Source organism: Ochotona curzoniae, unplaced genomic scaffold, assembly GCF_017591425.1.
Source record: "Ochotona curzoniae isolate NIBS_2020 unplaced genomic scaffold, NIBS_Ocur_1.0 contig_21, whole genome shotgun sequence".
Lineage (NCBI taxonomy): Eukaryota > Metazoa > Chordata > Mammalia > Lagomorpha > Ochotonidae > Ochotona > Ochotona curzoniae.
This window is the reverse complement of record NW_024465322.1, coordinates 651502-674737: the sequence shown is the minus strand read 5'-3', so window position 1 is coordinate 674737 and position 23236 is coordinate 651502. Positions and strand designations below refer to the sequence as shown.

Below are 23236 nucleotides of genomic sequence, written 5' to 3'. Positions count from 1 at the left end.
GGTCAGTGCGAAGTTACGAGTGCACCCTGAAGGCGAGATTCGGTCAAGTGCGCAGGGACGCAAGAGCGAGGTACGGCCTTGCAAAAAAAATATTGGATCTGCCCCGGCCGAGGCAACCATTCACGCAACTTGAAATTCACCTCTAGCAGACTGGTGATTAAGTTGGCAACTTTGTATGGCCCACAAATGATGTTCTAAATATCCAAATGGCTCTTGGCAAAGGCCCCTGAAAGAAGCGCTTGTGGGCAGCGCAGGAAACGACCCAAAACCATTCATAATGGCAAAGCTTACTGATTCCGTGTGAGGTTTAGGAGCCAAAAATAACTGTGAGTCCAAATAGTCACACCCTATTTTTGGGTCAAACTGTGTAAGTTAAACCGAAATAGCCACCTGAAATGTATCTAAGTGATCCAATAAACAGGAGGAGAACCGCTCAAGAGTGCCTTAGGACACGCGATGCTGATCTTCAAATCCAGTGTATTTCAGCTGTGTGGGGAGCCCCTTGCAAACACTGGAGACAATTGTCCGAGAACCAGCGCACAGAAACAGTACTGCTCAGAAAGCGAAAGGAGGGCCCGGCACCATGGCGCAGTGGTTAAGGTCCTCGCCTTGCATGACCCGGATCCCATATGGTCGCCGGTTCTAATCCCAGCAGCCCCGCTTCCCATCCAGCTCCCTGCCTGTGGCCTGGGAAAGCAGTCGAGGACGGCCCAAAGCTTTGGGACCCTGCACCCGCGTGGGAGACCCGGAAGAAGTTCCTGGCTCCTGGCTTCGGATCGGCATAGCATCGGCCGTTGCGCTCACTTGGGGAGTGAATCATCGGACGGAAGATCTTCCTCTCTGTCTCTCCTCTCTGTATATCCACCTTTCCAATAAGAAAAATAATAAATATTTAAAAAAAAAAAGGAAGCGAAAGGAAAAAAAATGCATCAGATGAATACTCAAAAGCGTCATGTGGCACCAGCGTCATGTGGCACACGCCTTCGAAGATGCCACAGAGCGCTTAGAGCGGGCTGGCAGACCTCTTGTTAAGGCAACGCTTGACCCCAAGATGAAAGGCATTGTCCAGTTGTGCAATTGTTTAGTTTGGCACACTGCATCCTTTTCACTATCTTCTACAATGAAATCTTGGAATCTGGATGATTTTTCATACAGGAAAAGTATGTGAGATTTTAAGAATTCAGGGAAAATTCTCCATAGAGCTTCGAAGCTCTATGGACCGAATATACTTCATAAAAGTTATTAGAGGGGGGGAAAAAAAACCGTACAGAGGAGACTCAACCTGCCTCGGGTATGGGTGAAGCTGTTTCACCTTTCTTCCCGGATGTGTGGTCTTTGTAGCATCCATTTGGACCTTGACTCTGTATCAGCCCTGGAGGTCAAGAATTGAGTGTGGCTAACGCACTGAGATGGTCACCTACTCAGCAGGTGTCGCCATCACGGCCACCCCAGAGGGCATGGGCTGCCGGATCCCAGCAAAGAACACTGTAAGCGAAAAGCATGCCTGCTGAGGGTCTGCAGCACGCGGAAATCAAATGTCACGCTTCTTTCAAATTAAATATTATGATCGCCTCCAGAGAAAGGGCCAGTGTGAGCTAACAGCTAACGTGGAACGGAACATTTCAACCGTAAACTATGTAATGGGAGAGCACGCCATATTCGCTCTATGCCATTTTCTGGCTGAAAACAGTGACTTTGTTACCTTAAATATTCAAGCCAATGAAACCAGAGCTACTGAAACTGCTCGTTCCAATGGCCAGGTCACTGAAAAAGTGCAGAAACAGAATATTCCAGACGACATTACTGTAACTTGGGCATGTAAGTTCAAGACTGTGGAACTGTTTCAAAACAAGATGTATGTTGCATGTATGTTTAAAGATTTATTGTTTATTTGAAAGGCAGAGTGACAAAGAAGAAAGAAAAAAGAAAAAAACTGGGAAAAGAGCTCTTCCACCTGCTGATTCGCCTCCCAGATGCCGGCACCGGGCCAGACTGAGGCCAGCTGGTCTCCCTGTGCATGACAGAGGCCCAAGTATTTGACCTTCACCTGGCCGCACCCCAGGCACCTTATCAGGTAGCTGGGTTGTTAAACAGAATAGCTGGGACTCCAACCTGGTACTCAGACGTGGGCAACCAGCACTGCGAAGTTGGCAGCTTAACCCACTGTGTTGCCACACCTGGGCCTCTATGTTTTTCCGTAGGTTTTTTTTTTAAATTTCACTTTTCAATTAATTGATTTTCACCGCACAGCACCAAAACCCGGAAATTCGTCATAGAGATGAAATTTGCTAGACAAACAAGACCTGCCTCTGTAAGCAGGATCGGTATAAAAGCCACAGAATCACACGGTTGCTCTGGCCATGGTCCCCTCGTGATAGAAAAGTCATTAGTGCTAAAAGGCAAATCCTCAGCAAATTAGATAATCGGCAGTACTTTGAAAATTAAACCATGAGCTCTGAATTATTCTGCAGGACACAACACCTGTCTATAGGAGAGAGGTCTCCTTTTTTTAGGGTGAAAATTACTGAGTACTCCATACTTAATTTTGTAAAAAAAAAAAAAAAAAAATCATTTTTCTATTGAAAAGCAGAATTCACCGCAACCCGCCAAATTCTATTTATTAAAGAGGAAAAAAAAATCACCAATATTTCATAAGGGAGGTATCAGAGAACATCACTATCCTAGCTGGATATTTATTCTAATCATAGAAGCTGATTGGGACTTGAAGGTCGACCTTGTGTATAAAATCAGGAAAATGCACACCATTTCCAGAACGGCACAAAATAGGAATCTTCATTGAGAATTATCTTAATGCTTTGCATGTTAAATTGTTTTACAATGTTTCCGAACATATTCATGGACAATGATACCATCCGCCAGGGTATAGCAGAGCCAGAGAAGGTGAAAAGTTCAGATAATAATGATGGCAGTCTCATTTATGAACAGCGAGCCAGCAACTGGAATGTTCTTTCTCTACAGTCTGGCTCAGACTCAACGTCACTAACCACAGTCAACTGAGAGGCCAAGGATGACGCGTCATTGGCTGTTCCAAGTGTTTCTGAAGTTTCTGAACAGGTTCAGTGTTCCAGCTTTGGGTGTTATTATGATGCTTATCTAACGAAACAACCTGGAGAGCAGACAACAAGATGGCTCCCTGCGCACCACGCCTCCTCTAAACCACATCCCCATCTCGCTCTTCTCCGACACGACTGATGACCAGCGACTACAAAAGGGTGTCATTCTCACAATTACGTAACCAGTCCTGCAAAAATGAAGACTCTGGGTAGGAGAGAGACCCCCAAGTCCTCTGAATTACTCAAGAGCGGCCCAGGTGGTCTAAGTGAATCTGTTGAAGGCTCCGAGGTGGTTGACGGATGCTGCTTCCAACCGTGACATCTGTATTAATAGGCAACATCCGCAGAAAACACCAAACCACGCCCAACTTGTCTTGCTGAATTCTGAACAGGGATTCAAGGTCTCCACGCTATAGGCCGTGCCCTTCCAAAGCTTTGGTCGGATTCCTTTTGAACGTGAAATCAGTGAGCAGTTCTGTCTTTCTTTTGTTAGCTCTGATCCATCTCATGTTTACATTCGTGTTGCATACTGAAGACCACTTCCAACTTCCGTCATGCCATCATGGCCTGTCCACTAGAAGAAAATGTATCAACTGGGAGGAACAAACGACCACATCTAAGGGGTTCTGTATTTGTGCCAGTTCTAGACCTTAACACACTTTGCACTGCTCTATAAATTAGCGCTGATATTTAAGCCAATATAATCAACTTCTGTCCTGTCACTGAAAACATGAAATAACCAAGGGAACGTAAGATATAGTACTTGCTGCTCATCTTACAAGAAAGAAAAATTATTCCATCTTACAGATAGCATTGCTATATTACCATACCAGTGCTTGGAAACTCGACATTGGCCATTTCCAGGCTGTTGGCAATATTTACTACAACTGTACCATCAGGTGAAAACAATGGCCTTTTTCTCAGAACCAAAAGCATCAGATGACATTGGGCCGCTAAAATGGCCCCTCTGCACACACACAAATGCAAATTCTTTATTACAGAAATCATCTCAGAGCCTAGCCAAATACCACGGTCAGCAGACCATTAGGTAAGAGCTAAGAGTAAGTTTCTGAGAAATATCTGACGAATAAGGCAGCAGATCTCAGATGGCGTTAGAATTACGCGCTGGAGGCTAACGAGATGCAACCCACAGAGCCTCGGGTGGGGGAACCGTGGAAGCGAAAAGGAAACCCAAGGTGCTCATCTCCGCTCCATTGTCCCACTGTTCATCATCTTAGACTTGCTCAGTGCGTTCTAAGTGTTCATGCTTTGCATGATTCGACAATGGCAATGCTCCCGAGAGTCCAGTATGGTTAAATCAACCGGAAGTTGCCCAGCTACAAAACTGTGGGGTTTAGCTTTGAGCCCGCACTGTCCAGGTCGATGAGATAACTAGAGCCAGATGTTCAAAAGCACCCATTTGTCATCTCTTCTCTAGCTCGAATATGGTGTCGATTATGCAACATTTCTAGGAAAAAGGAGAGGATGAGCCACCGCTCAGATATTGGAAATTTACTACAAAGATGCCAGCACGCCACGTGGCCACTGTTGAGAATCATCGGGACACACAACAGTCAGACGAAAGAACGCAGGAGGATGAGACACCATTCAAATCCAGGAAACTTCTGTGTGCTGGCAAGAAGCTGTACTAATCTGGTTGTGGATTCCATGGGCAGCTGATACAGTTTGTCATATTTTCCAGTGATACATAAACCAATTTCAGATAAAAGCCATTGCGCGGGGCCCAGTGCAATAGCCTTGCAGCTAGAGTCGTCGCCTTGAGCGCTCCGGGATCCCATATGGGCGCCCGTTCCCGGCCCAGTGGCTCTTCTTCCCATCCAGCTCCCTGCTTGTGGCCTGAGAAAGCAGTCGAGGATGGCACAAAGCCTTGGGTCCCTGCACCTGCATGGGAGGCCTGGAAGAGGCTCAAGGATCCTGGCTTCAGATCAGCACAGCACCAGCCATTGCAGTCACTTGTGGAGTGAATGACTAAATGGAAGATCTTCCTCTCTGTCTCTCCTCCTCTCTGTATATCTGACTTTGCAATTAAAATAAATAGACCTTTTTTAAAAAAAAAAAAAGATTTTTTTTCATGCTGTATGCAATGGCTTAAAGAAAAAAAAAAAAAGATTTAGTTTATTTTAATTGGAAAGGCAGATATACAGAGAGGAAGAGAGACAGAGACGAAGATCCTCCATCCGATGATTCACTCCCCAAGTGAGCGCAATGGCTGGAGGTGAGCCAAGCTGAAGCCAGGAGCCCCCTTCCGGGTCTCCCACATAGGTACAGCATCCCAAGGTTTTGGGCCATCCTCAACGCCCCTCCCAGGCCACAAGCAGAGAGCTAGACGGAAAGTGGAGCTGCCAGGATTAGAACTGGCACCCATATGGATCCTGTGCATTCAGGGTGAGGACCTTTAGCCATTAGGCTGCTGCACCGGGCCCATGAAAATCTTAAAAGCCACCTGAGGATACTGAGCAAGGAACCATCTGGTATATTCTCTCTCTCTCTCTCTCCCCTCCCCTTCTAATATTCTCTAGGAAAGACTTCCCTCCAGTATTCTGATTTCTTTAATGCAAAGGTCGTAAGAAATTCTGTCAAGAAAACGAAATAAATCTTAATCATCTCCATACTCAACTCCACTGCAGGATAAGCCGCTACAGCTGCAGGCTGCAAGTTAGAAGAAGAGACAATATTTCCCACCCTTCCCTCCACAGATTGAGTGGAAAACACAAAACGCAAGTCGCTGTCAGCCTTGCATTTCGGCCTCGCCATTTTCCTGAAAGTTGTGGAATCTGTTTCTCCTCTAACACCGTACAAACATCAAACTCGACGAACTTGACTTTCCAAGACCACACAGCAGCAGGGTCGGACCCTTGGGACCCTCTGACGCTTCCCAGCACACCAGGCTACCTCCTCTGCATTCTCTCAACTTTCAGGACACAGACTAAGGTGGTCCCAGCTCTAATGCAGCTCCCGTCAACACGCCTGGCGAGTCAGGACACACACATGCCACAACACAACCCCGGGGTTATGTGGGAGACGGAAAACGGCAGGATGACAGGACTCAGCAGCAAAACTTAAAACGACAAGCGGCGAGAAGAAACCACCTCCACTGTAACGACCCAGGAAGTCCTGACGAAATGGACGCTCCTGGCTAGAGATGAAGGCACTTGGGCATATTGCAAAGCATCTTCAGGTTTGCCAGCGTCTGCTGACAATCAAGATGGCGGAATAGGGTAAGGACACGTTTCAACGGACGGAGGAACATTTCATCAGGATGAAGCAGAGTGGACGGATTTCAGGAGATAGGAAAGGACAGAACAACAGCAGAGGGGTACCTGGAGACGGACAGGCACAGGAAAGCAGCGGGCACAGCGGTGTGGTGTTGCAGTGACGGATACTCCAGCATGGCGATCTGAACTCCACCAGCAACCAGGTGGGAAGGGACTTTCACCGGGAGCACGGGAGGTGAATCCAGACAAAGAACTGTCCATCCTGCTAGTCCATTTGATTTGACCAGGAGCAGAGACAGAGCAGCAAATCTCAGACGGGCAGTGCGAGAACGGAGTGGATTTCACAGCCCAGTCAGCCCCCCTGGAGCTGAATTGCGCGCCATTTTGCATAAGGAGGAAAGGGCAGAGAAAGGACCGAGCACGCTCTGAGCGGACAGTGAGCTTGTTTCTGACTCGGTGAACTGCAACGACGTGGCATGCTGCGGGTTCCAGCCAGGGCAGGTCTGGGTAGCCCCCGGATCTGACAGCCAGCAGATCAAGAACTGTAGTGGTGGTCCGTCAGGCGCCATTTTGCACACTGTGGCAATGGCTTTGGGGGACTGCAGGGGACAACAGTGAACTGCGCATGTGCTGAGCTCGCGAGAACTCGCTGAGGTCCCGCAGGAAAATAATACCGACTGTGGCACCGTACGGATCAAAATAGGTCCGTGTGGCACCCAGACCTAACGTCCCACAGGTTCCAACAAGATCAGTGCCACCAACAACCTAACTAGATAGGACACCCGGTGTCTCTCTAATCCTGCGACCTGCTCCAAACAGCAGTGGGAGAAAGGTTGCAGAGACAACAGTGCAGCCTCAGCACGGTATCACAGAAGGGTGAGAGTGATGAGCCAAGAGCTGGGCTGTGGAGACCACGGTGGGTATCTGAAATAAGAACCCAGACCTGGAACTCGCTGGAGGTTGTGGCACAAGTGGCTGCAATCAAAGTGTTGTGTACCAACTGCAATAAGTAAAATCAAACTGTAGACCTGTGGGTGACACAGCTTAGAAACCTGCCCCAAGGAGAAGACTCTGCTAACCAGAAGTACAATTATAAAGAGCAAAGGAAGACAAAGGCACAACGAATATTACTGAAGACTCCCCTGCAAAGGAGCAAAAGCTTTTGCCAACCTCAGAGTTAACTGAAGAAGACATCAAGAAAATGGGGGATATAGAATCCATAAGGCTCATTTTAAAGATTCTGATCAAAAATGAGAAGCTCATGCAAGAGTTCAAAGAATTTAGGGCCCGGCGCGATATCGTAGTGGTTAAGGTCTTCTCCTTGCACGCCTGGGATCCCATATGGGCACCAGTTCTAATCCCGGCAGCTCCACTTCCCATCCAGTTCCCTGCTTGTGGCCTGGGGAAGGAGTAGAGGACGGCCCAAAGCCTTGGGACCCTGCACCCACTTCAGAGGCTCAGAAGAGGCTCCTGGCTTCGGATCAGCTCACCTCCAGCTGTTGCGGCCGCTTGGGGAGTGAATCATCAGATGGAAGATCTTCCTCTCTGTCTCTCTTCCTCTCTGTATATCTGCCTTTCCAATAAAAATAAAATAAATCTTAAAAAAATTCATCTATTAAAAAAATAAGAGTTCAAAGAATTTAAGGAAGCAGTAAAGCAAATCAAGGCTGGTATATCAGAAATTAAGAACACAGTAGAGCAAATTAAAAGTACAGTGGAGAGTCTCCAAAATAGAATTAAGCAAGCAGAAGAAAGAATCTCAGAATTGGAAGATATCTCCTGTCACCAGGGGGAAGCAAACAAAAAGCTGGAAGCAGAGCTGGATCAGGCCAAAAAAAGTATTTAAGAATTGTAAGATACTATTAAGAGGCCAAATATAAGAGTTATGGGAGTCCCAAAAGGTGCAGAAAGAGAAGCTGAGTTTGCTTATTATTATTTAATGAAATAATCAAGGAAAACTTCCCTAATCTGGAGAAAGAATTGGGAAACAAGACCCAGGAGGGACACAGAACTCCCAACAGGCTTGATCAAAAGCGATCTTCACCATGACATATGATAATCAAGCTCTCCTCAATTGAGCATAGGAAAAAGATCCTGAAATGTACACGTGTAAAAAAATCAATTGACAAATAAAGGAAGGCCAATTAAGCTCACAGGAGATCTCTCACAGGAAACTCTACAGGCAAGAAGAGAATGGAGTGACATATTCCAGATTCTAAAAGCAAAAATTGTCGGCCTAGGATAACATACTCTGCAAAGCTTTCTTTCATCTTTGAAAATGAAATAAAATTCTTCCACAGTAAAGAAAAGCTAAAAGAATTTGCCTGTTCCAAACCTGCCCTACAAACAATACTTCAAGATGTTGTCCTGACAGAGAAGAAGAATAGCACCTACTAAAACCAAAGGCAAACGGGAAGAACATCCCAGTAAAATGACAACAGAAGACTAAACCAATGAACAACCCATTCCTAAAATTACAGGACCAAAGTACCAGCCATATATTTTTAACTCTGAATGTAAATAGTTTAAGCTCAATCAAACATCATAGATTAGTAGACTGGATTAAAAAACAAGACCCATCTGTTTATTGTCTGGAGGAGACACACTCCAACAAAGATCAGCGGAAAATATATCACATGAGTTTTGTTGTTTTCTGTTGGTTTCATCTCTTCAAAACACTGTCTTCTGATTAAATCACTCAGTGACTCATAGATCATGCTGTGGCATCATTTTCTTCGAGAAGGTTCTTGATTTTCATTTCTTCAGCTACATGTTAGTCATTTAGTAGCATGTTATTTAACTTCATGGTGTTGTTGATTTCTTTTTTTCTCCTGGATGTTGAGTTTGTTTTGTGGCTCTTCATTTAAGGGGATGTATAGTAGCTGAGTAATGGAGACTGTCATATCTAGTAACATGTCATTTAACTTCATGGTATTGTAAATTTCCATTTTTCTTTCTATTTTTGATTTTGTATCATGACTTTTCATTTGAGGGGATGTACAGTAGCTGTGAAATGGAGAGTAACATCCAGATGTGAGGATGCAGTGTGGTATGCATTTCTGTTTCCAGACAAAGATGGGCTTACAATGAAACTGTTTGCTGTATTTTGACAATAGCATCTGGACTCTCTGCCACTGTCCATACCCGCAATGATGGACATATGACTGAGTATGAAGAACTCTATGTTAATAATGATATAAAGGAACTAGGTGGGGGAGAGGGAATTGGGGAGGGGATAAGGGAATATGGAACTGTACCATAAAATGATAGCAATAATAAAATGTAAAAAAAAAATGAAATTTTTAAATCTACAATTTATTTTTATACAAATTTATATAATTTCATTAAAAGAATTATAGAGAGTAAATCCACAACTCTGTATCTTAAAATTGTTAATAATGTGGGTCAAATAAATGTTACTTTTTATTTTTAAAAAACTTTTAAAATAATGAAGAAACAAGAGTGTAAAAAAAAGTGTCTCCTAAAAAAAAGTGTCTGCATGACTCAATATGCGAACTATCCTCATGTAGATTTCATTGAATTCATTGCATTTGCATTTCTGATAAATCATTCCAGCAACATATTCCATGAAAGTTTGATGCGTTCCCTAATATGTCTACATGTGCACCACACAAAAATCATATTCGTAGATGGCAATGATTTCTCTGCCGTTAGGTTGGTGGCACAAAAGGAAACGGACATTTCCTGGGCAGCTCTGGATGGTGGGGTACACCGTCAGATTCCTGGGGACACTGTGACACAAACAGGGACTTGAGATCAAACGGGCCCCACCCTCTATCATGGCCGCTGACACCCAGGGCCCCAGCTGGCTCTTAGACACCACACCGACAGGTCCCATCACATGGGCCAGTTTCATGAGATGAATGACCTCATCTAATTATCACGCATGGTTTGCTCTGTGGTGGGCTGCCAGTCCCCCAATGTTTATTTATTACCATTGAGAATTAGTATAAATGTTAAACAATGACTCACCAGTGGACCTTGACGTTCACGCATCAATCCCCGGGGAGGGAACCAAGCTAACACGCGCTACACAATAAGATGCGGCCTCATGAAAGCTAACGCCCCCTTTTTACATCTATGTTGACAATAAAATCAGGTGCTTGGCGAGACAAATCAAGCTTCTGGTTGATTTCATTTACATCCATCTGCCCATCCCCCACTGGACCAACCCTCCCCAGGCGGCCCCGGGCCACAAACCTGGGGGGCCTCCCATCATTCCTGCAAATTTCAGTCAATGCTAATATAATGTCACAGCAAAGGCGACCTGTTTTGTTTTTTTTTTTCCCAAGTGATAAACATTGTAAGAACATGACAGATTGCTTTCCGTGGCCAAAGCCAAAGCGACTAGCATGAAAAGAAGGTTCCTGACCCCTTGCAAAGTTGCTGCGTCGAGGCTCAACATTAACTTGTACTGGCTACTGTTAACATGCAGTTTTATCTACAGATCGGTTTTCGCCACAGATCGGTTCAAATTTGCAGCCACAGACTTCAGCCAGTGCCTGATTTTTTTTACCAAAAAGAGGACAGTGGTTTTGCATCAAGTTCAGCTCCATTTTTTACGCAATGCGAAGTGCTGGAGTTGAATGAGAGTCAACTTCATTCAGGTGAAAAAGGTGAAAAAAAGTCCTTTTGGGGTGTACTCTTGACAACTTTTGGCTGACTTCTACGTCGGTTGCTAAAAACGCAACTGCTCTCAATTTTACTATCTTTGTACTCACCCAGCGTATTAAGTTCGAATGAAATCATTTCTACAACCACCACGGGCCGATGGATTTATTAAAGTTCGGGCATTGTTTTGAAGCTGAAAACAGGTCTTCGATGATAAGAGCTTGTCAGTGGCAGAATTATGACTTTTAAAAATAGATCCCGCTCTCCTGGAGCCCAAGAATCATCCAACCGGTGCTGGCTGAAATGCCAAGATGAAATACCACAGCGGTTCCTTTGTGGGGTTTCTTTCTTCATGGGCCCCTTGAGGTCACTGGTTTTTGTCCTTAACCCTGGGTCAGCATACTTCCCCCATCCAAGTTCACTTGCACTTAATTGTATCTCCTTTCTCTTTCATGAAGAAAGGATACATATGGTTTTAGGGAGATGCATTTTTAAGGCCAGCTGAGCTTTCCTTCGCCCATTCACGTTTTTTTCTCGTGGCTCCAATGATGTATTTGCACAATAATCTGGCTGGCTAAACCGGGTATCGTCAACCCATCATCTCCTCAAAAGCAAAAGATCACACTTGCAGCAGCCCAAACGCCCTCGGAAGAGCGCCCCCTAGAGAAACAAGCTTGACCACCGCGCCAGCATCAAGCTTCCCCATCACAGAGTGGGGGCAATGAGGAAGCAACATGCGTGTCAAAGTCAACAAGTCCCAGGTCAAAACAAGCCGTGTAGGAGCTCTACAACCTTGATGTGGCCGGCGTCGGTGCCCTGATCAATCCTGACGGAGCCAAGAAGGCGTACGTGCGGCTGGCTGCTGATGACGATGCTCTCCGTGTTGCCAACGAAATTGGAATCATCTAAACTGCGTCCAGCTGCCTAGTTCTAGATACGCTTGTCACCATTAAAGAAAGAAAGGGAAAGAAGAGAAGAAACAAAACAAAACAAAACAAAACAAAGCAGTAAGATGACCTTTAGCGCCTATATCGTGGTGCAGTGGGTTAAGCGGGCATCCCGCAAGGGAGTGATGGTTTGAGTCCTTGTTGCTTGCTTGCCAATACAAACACCAGCTAACGTGCCTGAGAAAGTAGCAAAGGATGGTTCAAAGAAGCCGGAGCTCCATTACCCATTGGACAGATGAGCACGGAGTTTGAGCTGCTGGCTTCCTGGCCTGGTCTGGTGGAGCCCTTGCTACTGCGGCCATTTGGCAAGTTAAGCAGCAGATGGAAAATCTCTCCTCCCTCTCTTTCAAGTCAAATAAACAAAAGAATGTTTAACACAAACAAACGAACACCAAATCAAACGTTCCCTTTGTTCCACAGATGGAAGAACAGCTCTGCTCTTCTCTCGGTGGGACCACCGGAAGCTGCGGCTAGGCAAGTTCATGGCTGCTTGCACCACGGTGCTCCTGATTAGGGCAGCCAAGTGCAGCAAAGGACTCTAAACCCTGTTTAGGAGTCAATATTAACTCCTGAGCAAATTCCCAAGAACTTCTCATTCTCTCAAGTCTTCTTAACTCTAAACAGTCATAGCAATACTTCCTCAAGGGATGCTCAAGAGCAAGAGGAAGAGCCCTTTCTTCTCCTGGTTTCATTTTCATTCACACTGCTGTCCTATTTCTCTACCACGGCACACCATACGCATCTGCAAGATGACAATCTTTCCTGCAAATAAAGTCAATGAACAAAGACTGAGGGCAACCATATGTTGCTGTGACAACAGCCAGGAGCCCCAAGCGGTCCTCAGAAACAGAAGAACAGGAAACTTCCTTCCGGACTTGGGAGGGGAGCTTTCTCTGGTCCTTACTTAGTTCCAACTTGGGATCCCCACCCTCTCTTGCAATGACCATCAGGGTCGATCCAGAGCATACCCCCCAACCCTCGAAAATCAGATCAGATAGACAGAGAGCAATAAGGAAAGCTTAGAACAGACGGGGAAAAAGTCAGCCTGGACTCCCACATACCTTACTAGGTAGGACACAAAAATCAGTTACTCCTCACTAAGGTATGGAAGATTTCTCTGCACACCCCTCCTAAAACTGTTCCGCGCTCCAATCGTTAACATATGCCTTGTTAGAGCTATAAGCCTGTTTAGACTATCCTAAAATTCACCAAGTTCAGGAAATATCATGCTTAAATAGTCTAAGCTGCTAAATATAAAAATGAAAACAGACACGAGACAGTTCAATAGTACCCTATAGCCATTTTAAGGTGCATAGCAGCCGGTTGTGTATAAACTAAAATTGAAATGAGGTAATCACAGGATGTGGTTAAGAACTTGCGTTTTCTAACATATTGGTCACTCAATACCCTGTCAATTAACTCCATGATGTTGTAAATTGTTGTTGATGTTATGCTGTGGCTTTTCATTGGAGGGAATGATATTCTGCCAGCTCTACTTTCAGATCAGGGATGGTCTCCCAAGGAAACTGTTGAATTTATCTGGACAATAAGATGCTGGACTCTATGCATGGTGTATGCTCGCAATGAAGGAATCATGGCTGGATATGAACTGTAATACTGCAACAATGTGGACAAATCCACCATGGCGGGGAGGGCAAAGGGAGTTGTTGGGGGAATCCCAGAGCATATGAAACTGTGTCCTAAAACAAAACAAAACAAACAAACAAAATGTTGCTGTGACCAGAAAGAATTTGTGGAGTGGTAAACTACAGTCTAGAAACCACCAAGCAAAGTGAAATGCTACAGGCTACATGTCTCAAAATTTGAATTTGGAGCCTGGCGCAGTAGTCCAGTGGCTCATGTCCTCTCCTTGAACACGCCAGAATCCCATATGGGCACCGGTTCTGATCCCGGCGGCTCCGCTTCCCATCCAGCTCCCTGCTTGTGGCCTGGGAAAGCAGTCGAGGACGGCAACCCAAAGCCTTGGGACCCTGCACCTGCATGGGAGACCCGGAGTACCCTGGCTCCTGGCTTCATATCAGAGCAACACCGGCTGTTGCGGCCGCTTGGGGAGTGAATCATCAGACGGAGGATCTTCCTCTCTGTCTCTCCTCCTCTCTGTATATCTGACTTTGTAATAAAAATCAATCAAACCTTAAAAAAAAGAAAAATAGAATTTGTTGTTTGGAACCTTTCTCCAGAGCCATCTCCGGTAAATTAAAATTGTACCCAGCCCTTATTCGGACCATCTGCTGCGCTTCTCAAGGCCGTTTCATATTTCAAAAGTTCCTTTGTAAGACATTGTTTCCGTCCTGATCCCCTGCTCACCTGCCTCTGTGACCACACTCTCCCATCAATCACAGCCTCTCTGGGTCCTTTCATCTCTCTGCCATTTGGCTGGCTTCCTCTGTGCTTATTTAGTTATCTGCACAGCCCTCATCCATCCCCAGAGGATCCCCCAAAGCCTTGGGACCCTGCACCTGCATGGGAGACCCAGAAGGAACTTTTGGCCCCTGACTTTGGATTGGCTCAGCTGCAGCCATTGTGGTCACTTGGAGAGAATCATTGGATGGAAGATCTTCCTCTCTGGCTCTCCTCTTCTCCGTATGTCTGACTTTCCAATAAAAATAAATCTTCAAAACAAAAAAAAAAAGCCTAACACAGAACAGAATATGTTTCTTTAAATCATGCTTCCTCAACACACAGTGAGCTTGAACTTGATCACGCTCTGATGAATCTCAGTCTCAAGTCAGCTTCAGCCATTGCGACTGACTGTCTTCCCTGGGGACTCTGTTCCTCCGGTTATTTTTATTCATAGCAGGTAACTCGATGCATTACACAATATTCACTGAATGATGATTAGTTTAATTGTTGATCTGAATTCTGTTGGATGTTACAACTGTCTTGAAAGAGATGCTGCGGGTTGCCATCGTGCAGAGGGTGAAACCGTTGCTTAGAACGCTGCAGCCCATCGCAGCGCACGGGTTCGAGCCCTGACTGGTGCATTTGGAACCCAGACTTTTGCCACTGGATCCGGGAAAGCAACAGAGGATGCCTCAAGAACTTGAGACCATGCAGCAGATGTGGGAACCCAGGAGTCCCCGTGTCCTTGTCTCAACCTTGCAATGCCATGCTGTTGTGGACATTAGGAGGGGACCAACGCATGATATCTCTCTCTCTCTCTCTCTCTCTCTCTCTCTCTCTCTCTCTCTCTCCTTCTCAAACAAATAAATAAATAAACCATTTTTTAGGAGAGTGTAAATTAAAACTATTTCTAAGAATGAAATGTGCTATTCTCTTAAAGGGCTGACTGACCTCAAGTGCACAAGCCACAAGGTTGCCACCTACCTACCAATGACTTCCTTTCTTGTAATAAAATGGAATAAATTCGCCAAGAGAGAACCTGTCAGCAGGGCCAGCTTTGCATATAAAGATATTCTAATACTGCTCATCTGATAAAGCATTTCCCTCACATTTGATTTTTTTTAAAAATAAGAATTGATAAGTTTTTCTGTATTCTAAGATGCAAAACACTTTCTCATCTTTGGTCCCTAAGGTGAATTCTTGCATTTGAATATGTCAGTGCCTGGAAATGACAGTTAATATCCAGTTCACATGGAACGTGGCGGAAGAAAAGGAAGAGGATGAAGATGGTAAAGCATCGTTCCATCTGGTGTCCTTCACAGGATTTCGACGGTTCCCCACTCTCTGTCCGAATCCCATGCATGCATTCATTATTCCTCTTAGCATTTCAGCTCAGCGCCAGCTGACCACCTCTGGGTCTCTCGAGCCCATTTATTGGACCCATTCCTCTTTGCAACTGCAAAATAAAGCATAATGTGTAGCCATCCCTTTATGTAACCCAAGAGTGGGTGCCTTAGGAAAGAATTTTTTTTAGCTTTAGCCCCTCATTACTCCCTGGGCTTGTGGGTAAATGTCCCAAAAATGTCTTGTTAAGACTGCCAATTTGGTGCAAGTGTTGGCAATGTGTTACAGACCTGCAGAGATCTCTCCCTGTCTCCCTTAGAGGAAGATGGTGATAAACAGAGGTTTCCTTGAAACAGTCAGGAGGCCTGAAATGAACATCTGCACACAGGAAACCCAGTGGGAAAGACACAAGAAACCATCCCTTGGCTTGATGTTACATACAAATAATAGACTAGGATTAATAGTAATTGCGTGTGAGAGAAAGAGATAGGGACAGAGAGAAATTAAAAATATACCCTTTAAATAAAAGAACATAAGAATTCTTTTTCACTCTCTGCCTGGATTCCACCATCATACATTTTTAATTTTTCAGATGAATGAAATAGAGATGGTGAAATTATTTCCCAGATCATTTAAAATGGCCAGCGCCATTATTTTTTTTTCGGCTGTCATCTTTTCTGGTTTAAATTTTTCCTCCATGTAGGACTTTATTTTCACTGTATCCTAGTTTTTATTATTTTTTTTCCTTTAATCCACATAGCATATGTCAAAAAAAAAAATCAGCCAAAGCAAATGTTAAAATAGCATTTAGCCAGAAATAGCCCACATTCATATTCAAAATGAACTGCACATATTGCTTCATGTACAACAGCCCAATTGTGAATTATTGAGATCGACCATAAGAAGGTGCCAATTTATTGAGGCCACAAGAACAATCTATCTTTTTCTCGCTTATAATCTTGCTAGAACCTGTGCAACTAAATGGCAAAATTCAAAAAAGCACTGGATAGTTTCTTGACTCTTTTAAAAAACCTGCCACTGGCCATTTATTTTGTGCTCTGAATTCATTCAAAAAATATATACAGCCAACCATGCAGAGATTCTTACAGATTATTGCTTTACAAATAAAACTTTAAAATAAGGATAGTAATGTCACCATTAACTCTTCAAACTGCCAAAGTACGCCACGGCTAAACGGCAAGAATAAAATTATTTACTATGCAAAGAACTCTGAAGGTATCCAACATTTCAAACGCAATGATTTCTTATTCCTGGTTGTTTTGTCCAAAAGAAAGCAAAACTTCTTTTGTCACATGAACCCCATAAGTTCAAGCTGCCTGAATAATAACAAGAAATCATTTGATCTTTGACAAGCTGTTCTTCATTCTCAAGGCATAGAAATGCTTTTGAACGAGACCTAATCCCGGGAAAATTGTGTGTTGGCAGAAATCTTAAAGCAGGAACACTTGTTAATAAATTCCCCCGCAACAAAGCACTAGGAACTTTTTATAACACACGCACACCACAAATACATATGTGTGTTGGCACACAGAAGATATTACGTAAAGTTTTTTTAAAAAAAGAAGAAAAATGATACAATTGAGACAAGTTAATTGCGCAACATGTTTTGACCCTTAAGAGCTAGGCAGTAAAAACAGAATTTTTGCCTTCTGTTAATTTAATGGGATCCATGCTGTAATCAGTCACCTTTTTCTCTCTCCTCTGTAAACAAAAAGACACCAACACTTTTATGTGTTTGTGCCCAGATTAGAAACAGGTGCATCCCGTGGCTCAGCTTCAGATCTCCTGGGAAGCAAGTGTGGGCCGGGCTTGGGAGCAGCTCTGGCCCTGCTCAAGGACAGCCCAGGAAGGATGGCTCGGTGCACACACCCAGTGTCACTGTCTGACACAGCCCAGACGCTCCCGGTAAACACGGTGTGAACACAACAGACCCGAGCTCCCCCAGGGGTAAACAGCTTACAGGCGTTTTGGACACCCTCCCAGGGACAGTTTTTTCAGTGCAATAACACAAGGTTGTCACTGTTAACAACAACAAAGCCTGACTTTTTACAACTAGGGAGACCAAAAAAAAAAAAAATCAGATTCTTGGTTTCAAAATTCCAGGCCCGATTTGTTTAGAACTGTGTGGTCCTGGATGTCCGCCTAGGTGAGACGCTAACACGGATCACCCTGCATGATCTGCTAAAATACGTTTCATTTTACCCAGTTGATGCCCAGATTAAAGCTACAGGTTGTAGACACATCTTAAGGAGTAACAGGTGAGTTCGGAAGAACAGATTGTCATATCTGTTTCAAAAAACGGGGACCAGAGGTGAAACTTCAGGGAAGTGATTTTGTGATGATATTCCAGATAATATACATAGTAAATAATAATACAGTTTACTAAAGGCAAGGGTTTTTAAAATGATTCTTAAAATTCCTAAATGCACCACCTCTTAGAGACATACTTAAAGGAGCAAATTTGAATATGTTTTATGATTGGCATTTATCATTCATGCGTTTGCAAAAATACCCTGTGTATTAGAATCCCTGTGATACTTAAGCACATTTTATGGTTACCAATGTCGGGGAAATGACAAAAACATATCTACCCAGCCAGGATTCTTTGAGCAAAGAGTGGTAACATTTTAACTTTTCGAATGAATCACCTGCTACATATTCTGATTCGAACCATACTGAGTTTCAATTCTTGCATCTTTCCAAAAACCTTTTTTTTTGTTGTTGTTGTTAGATTCTATTGATTCCAGTCTGGTTCCTTCAAATGCCGAGCCAAAACAATCCACACACACACACACCTATAGATCTGTCATTTTGTTGCTATTTACATGAAACAGCGTATTTCGAACACCTGTAGAACATCAGTCAAGAATCATGGGAATAAACTTAAGAGAACAAATGAAAGGACTAAGAAAGGGATTACTAATACTCATCATGTTTTAGGTTCATGCTTCCTAATTTCGCTCATATTTCAGCATAAAGTACATTTCCTTGCGCGTGCAGTATGCATCTAAAACCCAAGTTCACTTTTAACACATGCAATAGATGCCATGATACCCAGAAATTCCTTTTCAGTAGCTTTAAAACACAAATCTGCCCACTAATAATAATAAACCAAAAAGAAAAACCTACATCCTAATTATTGAAAAACCCCAACGTCCCAATTTTTTTCTGAAAATCTATCTTTATTTTCTGTAGATACCTGTCCTTCTCAAATATTTATTTATATCTTTGTATCATTTTAGATTAAAATCCCCATTGCTACATGGGCTTTCAGCCAATTATTGATGATTGTCCTTTTGGTACAACTGGCAGACACAAAATAATTATCCTAGCTGTAATGTTCATAAGAATAAATTTGCCAAAAAAAAAAAAAACAAAGGGTCCTAAAATTAAAGACAGATTTAAATGAACATTTTAATGCTGGGCAGTCATACAAGCAATTCTCAACTTTAAAACTTAAGTTTTTTCCAACGTATGTGCCTTGGAATTTTAAAAAGAGCTACCTTTTTGGAAAACTAGCTTTCAAAAATACACTGCAACATGCACGTTACAACATAAAAGTAATATATTTCCATTTAAGGATGCACCAATACCCACTGGTTGGTTGCCTGCATGTCACATATATATTCCATATTTTATTTAGACACACATTTCAAAAAGGAAACACTTCACCGTAAAAAAAAAAAAGAATCATATCAAAATTACTTTGAGGCAAAAAAAAAATCATTTTGATGTTAAAAAAATGTAACTACTTAATCCAGAGAAGCCATTGCCTTAGCATTCATGCTAAACCAGAAAGCCGAAGGTTAAAGATTTAAGATGAGAGTAAGGTTTTCTTAATAAAACTTAAGCAATTCGTGCCACCATAAACACCCCGCTTAAACAAACAAGCAAAAAAAATCTCTTGAAATTCTGCCTTCTAATCCAGGGCCAAACCCTAATTATTGCCTAATTAATTTTACAGTGTATTGATGACTGTCTTAATATTGCTTTTTCTCTGGAAAAAAAAAAAAGAATTTACCAATGATTTCCAAAGAGATTTATATGGAGCAGCACAATTTGCCTGTGGTCACAATTACAATTTTTTGCTGTCAGTTTTGATAAACTTGAAAATTTGCCAAAAGATTTGAGAGCCTCCTGATAAATATTATAATTTGAAATATGTCTATGCAAGAAAAACAAATGGCACTCACTACAAGTTGATCAATGCTTTGTTCATTTTGATGTAAAGCTTCTTTTTTTTTTTCAGAAATATCAACTGTCACTTCCCTTCCCCTTTTAAACATGGGTTTTATTAACTTTTCAAATACATCATTGAAGGTGCAGCATCTTTCCAAATATACTGTTAATATGATCTGCAGAAAACTGAGCTAGCTCAACCAAATATTTCACCAAATTCCTAATACACAAGCGAACTGATATCTTATGGAATTTGAAAATATCTTGAATTTCCATTGTTTAGAAATGTTTCAAATCCTCTCAATTGTGGCGGGCCAACTCTCCTGTTACTCCACTATTTATATTATGTTTCCAGTCCTAGGAATCAACTTGAATTTTAGGAAAGCTTTTCCTGCGGATGGCCTTCTTACAATCAAGATTTTCACATGAATATTTTCCCAGGAAATGTTCAGAAATAAAATGCTATATTTTGCTAGGCCATCAGTTTTCCCCAAAGGGTGGAATGATAGATTCCCTCCAGATGACAGAAGAAAAAAAAAATGACGAATAGTCGGTTACAAAGCAACACTTCAGAGATGTGAAATCTACATATCTTTACAACCCCACTGTTTCCTGGGGAGCCATTTCCGTACCTGACATACAGTGCGAGCTTAAGGTTAGGCTTGCCGGGCCCATCTACGAAAAGGACTTCAAAAAGAAGACGTGACAAACTACGATTTCTTAAAAGGAGTAAGTAACGTGGAAGCGTCTTTAGGGCAATTCTTCCTCTTTTCGTGTTTAAAAAAACAACACCGGGCTGGAACATTCTGCCAATTCAATGAAGATCTACAGATAGCATCCACCCTTCTGTCGCTTAAAAAAAAGAGGATCTCCCATCATTTTTTTACGGAGGATTATCCAAAAGCGGTACTGTAAATCAATGACAAACGTGTGTGTGTGTGTGTGTGTGTGTGTGTGTGTGTGTGTGTGTGCGCGCGCGCGCGCTGGGTGTATCCATAAATATAGAGAGAATCTCCCCGGGTTGAAATTTGCGGCCTCCAGGTTCCTGCAATGACACCTGGTGTAATAAATGCTTGAACCTGTTTCCTGCGGGATTTCAAGCGCTACAGATGCGCTGTGAACATCCACCTCAAAAAACTCTAATATTCAAGGCTCGGCCGAACCAAGCCTTGCAAAAAATTTCCAGCAGCACGAATACCGGGAAGGCTACCTTGGGCTTTGTGTTTGTTATGTAAAATGCATTAAAAGTGACTCATGCACTTAAGATTACCTACTCCGAGAAGCTGGGAAGTAGCTTCAAGAACTAAAATAAATGGATTCCCAGCATGCCCGATACGCTATTCAGCGCATTTTAAAAATACGCGTGTATTTATACCTGTCCCTGACTCCCATGCTTTTCTGGCAGCCTAAGTGAGGAGATCCGGTATTTTTCATTCCTTTCCTATCGGGTGATTTCAGCTTCCTTTAAACAATCAGATTCCAAATAGGAGCGAGGGCGATTTTTTTTTTTAACCACGATTATTATTTCAAAGTTATTTTAGAAATGTTAGAAAGGGGAAAAATAAAAAAAAAAAAACAGGCAAGATGGTCTTAAAATAGTCCGTGGGAGAAAGGGCTTATCCATCGTGGGAGCGGGAGCTGCAACTAAGATGAAAGCTTGGGGAGGTTTGGGGTGCACGGCCCCGACACCTGCGACACACACGGCCGACTGGCGCGGGCGGCTCCGGGAGAAGAAGAGCGTTCAGTTAACCCGGGACCTGCTAGAGTTAGAACGCAGCAGCAGCAGCAGGCACAGAGAGCATCCCAGAAGGGGGGCCAAGTGCAGGAGCCGCCCTCGCAGCCCTGGCGAGCCTGCCAACACTTTTTTTTTTTTTTTTTTTTTGCAACATCCCCACTCGGAAAACACACAAGTTTGTACCGAGCCGGGCATGGAGTTAGAACGCGGAGACCTGGCTGCAAACTTTAGCCGCTCAACTCCCCCAGTCGCCACCACGATCCCTTCTCCCGTAGCAGCGGCAAGGCGACGATGGAACTGCCCCACCACCACCACCACCCCTCCGGCGCCCGTTCCCAGCGACGGCCGGGCCCCCCTTGCGCGCAGCAGGGCGCATTCCAGCCGCCAGCCGCGCCATCCTGTCCGGAGCCCAGCGCGCTGCACCCGCCGCTGGTCCCCGCCCCGCCGCCACCTCCATCACCACCACCTCCATCACCACCACCACCACAGGGCAGCCGAGCCCCCAAACCCCGGCCTGGCGACTTACGTGACGGCCGAAGGGAACGGCTCCTCGGACGAGGGCCCGATGAGCAGCAACGACGGCAAAAGTGTCAGAGTCAAGGCCAGCAGGCAGCCAGCAGCCATCTTCACGATCCAAGATCAAGTCCCACCCCACGGCACCCTTGGCCCGGCTTGGGGACCGAGGGCGGCGCGCTGCCCCACCGGCGACGGAGAGCGCCGGCTAGCCGTGCGTCCTTCGGGAGCGCACGGACCCGGGGGGCCGAGGAGATGGGGAGCAGTCGGGCTCGGGGCGGCGCCGGGCTCCGGGGAGGGAGGAAAGGGGAGGCGGCAGACGGCGGGCGGCCCCCCGGGCTAGAGCGCGTCGGCTGCTCCGCGCCGCTGCAGCCTTGCTTCGGCCGCCATCAAGGGCCGACTTTGGAAACAGACCTCGGCGGTGGCTGCGGGAGCCCGCGCGCGCACACGTTCCCCCCGCCCCGTTTTTCCTCCCCGATTTTATTCTCCCCGATTGCCAGGGCGGGGGCGGAGGAGGGGCTGTGTGGGGGGTGGGTGGGTGCAGGGGTGGGGTGGGGTGGGGTGGGGCGGGGGCGGGGGTGGCGGCGGGGAGACACTTGAGGATGGGAGCGGGCTGGATCTGGCCTCCTCCGGCAAGTCAGAGGGCGGTGACCGTGGGTGGGCGGCGGGCGGAGACGGCCCCGGAGCTGCCCTCCTCCATACAAGGCAGGCAGGAACTCCCAAAGTCGGGCTGCGGAGGCTGGGGCCGGCAGCCTGGCGCTGTAGTCTTCGGGAAGGGTTCTTTTTATTTTTATTATTTTTTATGGGTTTTTTTTTTTTTTTTGCGCACGCACTTGGGGGTTCGCCTTCTCCCTTCTCCCGGGAAGCAACAGCCAGCCACCGCCTGCGTAGGAAGAAGAAGTGATTTGACAAGACATGTATAGGAAGGTTTCTAGTGCCGTGTGGAAGCTGTCTCTACCAGGTGGCACAATTGGCCGGCGGTGCCAGGCAAGGGGCTAGGGTGCCCATTGAGCCAGCCTCCTCCCCGCGCCCAGGTGCTGCTAAGCTCACCTGGGAATGGGCAGAGAAGGGACCTGGTGCTAGAAAGAACGGGGGGAAAAAAAAAAAGAAAAAGAAAAAAAGGTCTCAGACCTTCCATTTGATTGGGACGCATTGGCAAGGGGGACCACCAGTCAGTCCAGGGAGGACCGC

The 23236-nt window shown here is 44.8% G+C and overlaps 1 protein-coding gene across 7 annotated transcripts in view; it reads right to left on the bottom strand.

Annotated features, from left to right (window-relative positions):
* The window catches only part of CACNA2D1 (calcium voltage-gated channel auxiliary subunit alpha2delta 1), a 343062-nt gene extending 320799 nt beyond the window's left edge, over positions 1-22263 (bottom strand). For all 7 annotated transcript variants that reach the window (XM_040970986.1, XM_040970994.1, XM_040971020.1 and 4 more), the window contains exon 1: positions 22059-22263. In XM_040970986.1, coding sequence (XP_040826920.1) covers positions 22059-22156 — 98 coding nt within the window. In that variant the 5' untranslated portion in view covers positions 22157-22263. The remainder of the gene's footprint in view (positions 1-22058) is intronic.
* Positions 22264-23236: the final 973 nt, after the last annotated feature.